Below are 7,304 nucleotides of genomic sequence, written 5' to 3'. Positions count from 1 at the left end.
TCCTGTCGCATTGTAGGGATGAACTGGAAATGGAAAGCAGCTGTATGGAGTCCCACAGGACAGATTGCACAAGCTACCAAAGGTGAAGGTGGATCAAGTCAATTTACTGAACTCGAAACCATTCAGATGGCCCTGGACATTGCTGAAAAAGAGAAGGGGCCAAAACGATACCTTTTATATTGATTCATGGATGATAGCCAGTGATCTGTGAGGTTGGCTGGAAAGGTGAAAAAAGTCCAACTGGCAGCATAGAGGAAAATCAATCTGGGCTGCTGATGAATGGAAAGACATTGCCACTCAGGTAGAAGAGCTACCTGTGAAAGTCTGCCACGGAGATGCCAATGTCCCCAAGAGTCGGGCTAGTGAGGAACACCAAAACAACGAGCAGGTAGGTCAGGCTGCAAAGATAGAGGTGCCAAAGATAGACTTAGATTGGCAACATACGGGGGAGTTGTTCCCAGCTCAATGGGCCCATGATGCCTCAGGTCATCAGGGCAGAGATGCCACCTGTAAGTGGGCACGAGACCGAGGGGTGGATCTAACCATGGACAGTATTTCTCAGGTTATCCATGACTGTGAGACGTGTGCTGCCATCAAGCAGGCCCAGCAGGTGAAGCCCCTGTGGTACGGTGGGCGGTGGTCCAAGTACAAGTATGGGGAGGCCTGGCAGATTGACTCCATCCCACTGCCCCAGACACGCCAGGGCAAGCGCTACGTGCTGACCATGGTGGAAGCCACCACGGGATGGCTGGAGACCGACCCTGTGCCTCACACCACTGCCCAGAACACCATCCTGGGCCTGGAAAAGCAAGTCCTGTGGAGACATGGTGTGGGAGGATCTTCATCCACTCGTCCCAGGTGTCCATGGGGTTGGGTTTCTTACCTACATACGGGCAGTCGTTTGGGAACAGGGGGACTCCCACCAGGCATGTTAAGAGCGGACCGTCTACGCTTCCAATGGCCATGCAAAGACTGTCTTGCTTTAATGACTTTGCCAAAGTGACCCAGATGTTTTGTTTTGGCTGAGGGACGATCCAGCCGGTGGTCACTTGGATACAGATGAGGGCGCTGATAAAGACAATGACAACGATGGCACTGGTACTGCTGTGGGGTGCCCTGAAGGGTGTCACAGAAAGAATCATACTTCTTCTTTCCCACTGGGTAGTTTTCACTTGTGTATGGTAAAAACACACATTAGTTGACTTATTTTAAGACATTCTGAAATATTTTTAAGTTTCCCCTATAGTTCTTCCCAACTCCTCCCAATCACACCCTTCTCTTTTGTTAAGGGAGGTTTGAGGGAGGGAAAAAAGGAGCAGTTTCAAGAGGGGAAAGAGGGAGGGGGTAGGGATAAAAGGTCACTGGTAGAGGGATGGTGGAAAAGGCAGGGGTGTGTCTGCATTTGAGATTGACATGGATGTTGTCAGTGGGATGTATCTACGTGCGATGAGTGTCCTTGCCACAATGTTTGGATATATGAATTTCTTTTTTCTTCATCTCCAAGAGAAAGCTGCTTCTGTGGCATGGTGGGAGAGGGAGCTGACTTTGTGTTCATTCGAGGGGTCGTCTTCAGATCTGTGGTCTACTGATAAATCTTCTGGGAATCCACCGGGGTCCTGTATCTGTAGAAACACAAGCATATCCTCTCCCCCACATAGTGAGAGGGTATGGCCCTTCAATAATTTTAGATTCATGATTCTGGTCAAGTACTGGAGGTCTTTCTTTGAGGTGTGTGTACATGTTGTTATGAAAGTGCCTTAAGACAGAGGGGTTTGGTCCTTTTTGAGAGCAATTAATGAAATTCATAGCATAAAGTACTTTGCACAGTCTGTCTTGTATAGAGAGAGCCGGGGGCTATGTACAAATCACAAACGGGACGGGGCTGCTGTGGAACGTGCCTTGAGCTGTTTTATTTTTCAGCATCAGTCTCATTACATGGTTATGACAATGGGAAGATGCCAGCAGCTCGTGTCCTCAGCAGCAGACAAAGAACGCAATGTTACAACTTACTTTAAAAGTTTTTTGACCAATCCCACAAAGCAAAAGCATATTGACAGTAGTTCTATCCAACCACAATAAGCACAGGTACCTTTGGTTAAAACAATGCTTGCCTATTTTGAATACAATACCTGCTTGGAAGCCTTAAAACACAATGCACAGAGCTCCATTTTTAAGCTTCAAACTTCCTAATATCTTGCTAGAAAAACTTTTCTGTAGCTTAGAGAGTTTTTCTAGACAAGCGTTAATACATAGACCATTGTTCTATTTGTCCTTGCTTTTCTACTTTTTAAATAATTTTTCTGCTGACCAATCTCATGGCTACTGCTTAGCTCTAATCACAGTCCTGCTGTCTCTGAGGCCTGCCTTTTGCAGCTTTCCCAAAAACCCTCTGATTTTAAGGATTCCCACACTGAACACAAGTTCAGCTATTTTAAATCAAATGCTCACTGATGTAGATAGTACTAAACATGGCACACTGCAAAATAGAGCTGCTATAGATTTTTTGCTGTTAGCACATGGGCACAGGTGTGAGGATTTTGAAGGAATGTGTTGTATGAATCTCTCTGGCCAGTCTACATCCATTCACAGGAAACTCAAACAACTACAAGACAACATGAAGAAATTTACTCTGAATGATTGGGGTGTGGATGAATGGTTTGAGGGATGGTGAATAACTGGATGATTGAAAGATACCTTAAAGGAAGCTTTGTTATTACTAGTAGTTATTATTATATTGCTTTGAGCTATTCCATGCATAGTGATATTGGTGACCCACTTGGTAGAAAATACAGTGAAAAGGGTTTGGCTGGTGCAAGAAGAAGAAGGGGGAGTTGTAGCAATGTATCTGAACAACTTAGGCCACACTGTGCTCCAGCCATATTGCTTGTAGTTATTCTTATCAGAGCCCTCTGGAATTCACCAAGGTTACTAAGACATAAACTGTGCTAAATGAAGAAAGAAAATGCTGAGAAACAGAATACCAAGACCACAAGAACTAGATAACAGAAGGCTGTGAACCACCTGGACTGTAACCAATCACATACCCAGAGAAGTGAGTGCAGAACACAAGGACAAGAGAGAGGCACCAATGAAGAGATGCATGATCAGTGTATGCAGTAGAGTTAGAATGCATAAATAAGTGCATAATGTAAACAATCAATGGCTTCAGTTTAATCATATTAGTTAGTTGTATGGGAGTCCTGTTTTCCCAAACAGGGTGCCTGGGAAGGAGGGATGGTTCTTTTCCATAAAAAGGAAAGCACTGGGCCAGGAGCAGAAGACAAGTGACCCTTGCAGGCCTGGGGCCTCATGGCCTCCTTGTCCCTGCTCAGCAGCCTGGCAGGGGCCGCCCCATGCTCCTGCCCTTGGCATTGCACATCCCCACATGCCAGTGCCCATCCCGGCAAGAGCCCTGAGCAAGGAGGGAGGGACAGGATCTGCCTGGCCAGGCCCTGGGGCTCAGGCCTTGGCCCTTGGCATTCCTCAAACACATCCAGCTTTGCTCAGCACCAGAGACACCTTGGCCTTGTTTGTCCCCAGCTGTCATCAGTGCCTGCAGTGTTCTGCTCTAACTGGAACCTGGGGACACTTTCTCAGTTGTGTTCCACAATGGGACCCATTAAAACTTGAAGAAACTTTGAAGTTTCAATTTAAGTTTAAGTTCTTGAGAAGTTTTTTGATCACTCTCTCAGGGACTGAGTCTGATGTAAACAACACCATATCCCCAAGAGGCTCATTAAAGTCCTTGTGCTGTGTCTGTGCTGCTGAGCTTTAAAGGAACAGCTCTTCCAGGGCCAGCTCCTCTCCCAGCCCAGCAGGGCTGAGGGCTCTGCCTGCAGGCACTGAGGGGACAGGAGCCAGGCAGAGACAGGCTGAAGGCAATCAGGATTGGGAAGACATTGAGCTGAGACTTCACCTGGGGAAAGATCTTCACAGCCCTGTGCATGGTGAGTGTGTGGGTGCAGGGCAATGTCCCCTGTGCTCCTGGAGGGATCTCCTGAAGCCAGCACACCCCAGAGCCTGGGGGATGTGTCAGGAGGACTCTCCCAGTTTCTCTGTGGCACAGGAAAAGCGGGAGGAGGAGGAGGAGGCGGAGGAGGAGGATGTGCTGCAGAGCGGGGCTGCCCTGGGCACCGTCAGAGGGACAGGGCAGGACGGCTCCTGCTGCCAGGGACGGCTGCAGGGGCTGAAGCTGGGGCTGCAGCCAGGGCTGCCCAGGGCTGTCCTGCAGAGCAGCTCCTGCAGCCCTCAGGGCTCTTGGCCAGCCCAGGGCATGTGCCACCTGCCAGGGGCAGCTCTCAGCCTGCCTGGCAGCTCTCCATGGACGCTGCAGGGGAGAAGTTCCAGGTGCAAGGAGCCACCCTCATCAGGGCAGATTCCTCCTGCTCTGGAGATGGTGCTGCATGGCCAGGGCTGCTCTCAGCTTTCTCCTAAAGGGAAGGGAAAGGGGCTGCCAGCTTTGGCTGTGTCACTGAGCCTCCTGCACTGTCAGCCTGGGCATCAGCAGATGGGCCTCAGATCTCCCTCAGAAAGTACCTCCTCAGCCTCCTCTCCCTACAGACAGCAGCAGCAGCACCTTGGCTTGCAGCATCTCTGTTTTTCTGGCCTGCCCTTAAGGCCCTGCTGCCAGGGAGATGCCCCTGGGCAGTGCCCTGTGCTGGGAGGGGTCTGCAGGGCAGAGCTGAGCCCCCAGGGCTGGGCTGGGCTCTGGCAGCACTGGCAGGGACAGGGCTTGGATAGAGAGACACAGCTCCCAGCAGGCACAACTCCAGGCAGCAGAGAGCCAGAGCAACCGTTGGTATCCAATCCTGTCCAGCTGCACAGGGAAAGAGAGAAGGGCTTAGAGAAACTGACTTTTAAACTCGAGTCTTTAAAAACTCCACTTTATTTTTCAAGCACATTTTAATTTCAATCATGCTGAACTAGAGGAAGGTGTAATAAGCAAAGGCACCTGTGTGGTTCCAGTAGTTCTGACTGCACTGGGGCCCAGGGAGCCCTGTTTTGCCTCTGGGCTTCCCAGCGTTCAGGCTGAGAGCAATGCTGAAGATGAGGCAGTAACTCAGGAGCACAAACACAAGCTAAAAAATAAAAATGTTGAGTGAAGTTCTCCAACAGGTAGAGAAGTAGTTTTGAGGGAATTCCTAAAATAAGCCATAGGATTGACTCAACGAGCTTGTCAATGTCTTGTTTCAACAGTCCACCATGCCCAGAGTGAAGCAATGTCCAACAGCAGCTCCATCAGGCACTTCCTCCTGCTGGCATTGGCAGACACGCGGCAGCTGCAGCTCCTGCACTTCTGCCTCTTGCTGGGCATCTCCCTGGCTGCCCTCCTGGGCAACGGCCTCATCATCAGCGCCGTAGCCTGCGGCCACCACCTGCACAGGCCCATGTTCTTCTTCCTGCTCAACCTGGCCCTCAGCGACCTGGGCTCCATCTGCACCACTGTCCCCAAAGCCATGCACAATTCCCTCTGGGACACCAGCACCATCTCCTACTCAGCATGTGCTGCACAGGTTTTCTGTTTTCTTTTCTTTATGTCAGCAGAGTTTTCCCTCCTGACCATCATGTGCTACGACCGCTACGTGTCCATCTGCAAACCCCTGCACTACGGGACCCTCCTGGGCAGCAGAGCTTGTGCCCACATGGCAGCAGCTGCCTGGGCCAGTGCCTTTCTCTATGCTCTGCTGCACACAGCCAATACATTTTCCCTGCCCCTGTGCCATGGCAATGCCCTGGGTCAATTCTTCTGTGAAATCCCACACATCCTCAAGCTCTCCTGCTCACACTCCAAACTCAGGGAACTTGGGATTGTTGTGGTTGGTGTCTGTGTAGTTTCTGGCTGTTTTGTGTTCATGGTTTTCTCCTATGTGCAGATCTTCAGGGCCGTGCTGAGGATCCCCTGTGAGCAGGGACGGCACAAAGCCTTTTCCACCTGCCTCCCTCACCTGGCTGTGGTCTCCCTCTTTGTCAGCACTGCCATTTTTGCCTACCTGAAGCCCTCATCCATCTCCTCCCCATCCCTAGATCTGGCAGTGTCAGTTCTGTACTCGGTGGTGCCTCCAGCCCTGAATCCCCTCATCTACAGCCTGAGGAACCAGGACCTCAAGGATGCCCTGAGGAAAATGAAGACCAGATGATTTCTGAAGCAACCAACTTCCCGTTTTCTTCTGCATAGTTTTCGGATTGCAACTCATGACAGGCCAAATAGCCCTTCCCAGTTCTTTGGTAGTTTTCAATGGGGCTTTCTGTTATTAAATTATTCTAAAAGAAATTTTTTAATCACCCCCATGAAATTCACTGTCTGCCTCTTGAATTTGACCCAGAAGCTCTGTAAACCAGGGTTTGGGCTATCACTACATTTGAAGAAAATAAACTACCTTGCAGTGCCTGTTTTATCTGGGATCCCAGCTCAGAGACCTGCATGAAGTTAGAGGGGAGAAGGGGAAAAGAGTCCCAGCAGAGCAGCACGGCCAGGGAGCAGCAGGGATTGGTCCTTTCAGAGCTGCTCTGCCCAGCTCCACCCTGTCCTTGCCAGCCCTGCTGTGGCTGTAAGGCCGGAGTGCTCTGGCAGCTTGGTCCCTGTCCTGCTGCGTGTCCCTGCTGTGGCCACAGGCAGGGCCAGGCCATGGGCACTGCTGGGACACAGCTGGACTCCAGCACAGCAGCTCCATCAGCAAAGGGCATCTCCTGAGGGCAGGGCAGGGAGGCTTTGCTCTCCTCCAGAGCTGCTGTCAGCAATGTGCTCCAGGAATGCCCTGGCCCAGCAAAGCCCAGTGCCTGGGGCAGGGGGGAGTGTGCAGGGGGGGCTCACAGCAGTGTCCTGGCCCAGCCAGAGCTCCTGGCATGGACCTGAGGCAGCAGCAGAGCAGGGCCTGGGCTGTGTCTTTGTTCTGGGACAGCCTGGGAAGGTGCCCCGGGGCAATTGTCCCACAGCAGCCCCTGCAGCCACCATTGCCAGCACTGGCCTCTCCCCACCTGCAGGAGGTTGTTTGTGCCTGCAGGGAGGGACACCAAGGGACCAGGCCAGCAGGCCATGTTTGCTCTGTGCTGAGGAGATCTCAGCAGTGCATGGTGTGTGTGTGGGGGGAGATGAACCCCAGTGAGCACAAACACCATCAGCAGCACCCGGGGGTGGCACAATTCCAGCGGCACAAACAGTGCCTTGAGGCCACTTCACTCTGAGAGTAACATCCTCTGGGAAAACACCTGAATTCTTTGCTGGGTTGTGGTTAGGACTGCAGGGACAGAAATATCCCAGGCAGGGAGGCTGCAGGGAAAAATGCTCAGGGCAGCCATGGACTGCA

General features: G+C 51.4%; 1 protein-coding gene across 1 annotated transcript; it reads left to right on the top strand.

Moving 5' to 3' along the window:
- Nucleotides 1-5,219: 5,219 nt before the first annotated feature.
- LOC136570488 (olfactory receptor 14C36-like) lies at nt 5,220-6,137 on the top strand. Its single transcript, XM_066570951.1, has one exon. It carries the CDS (start codon nt 5,220-5,222, stop codon nt 6,135-6,137), a length of 918 nt encoding a protein of 305 aa, XP_066427048.1.
- Nucleotides 6,138-7,304: the final 1,167 nt, after the last annotated feature.

This window comes from Molothrus aeneus, unplaced genomic scaffold (assembly GCF_037042795.1).
Source record: "Molothrus aeneus isolate 106 unplaced genomic scaffold, BPBGC_Maene_1.0 scaffold_34, whole genome shotgun sequence".
Lineage (NCBI taxonomy): Eukaryota > Metazoa > Chordata > Aves > Passeriformes > Icteridae > Molothrus > Molothrus aeneus.
This window is presented reverse-complemented; position numbering and strand designations above follow the sequence as displayed.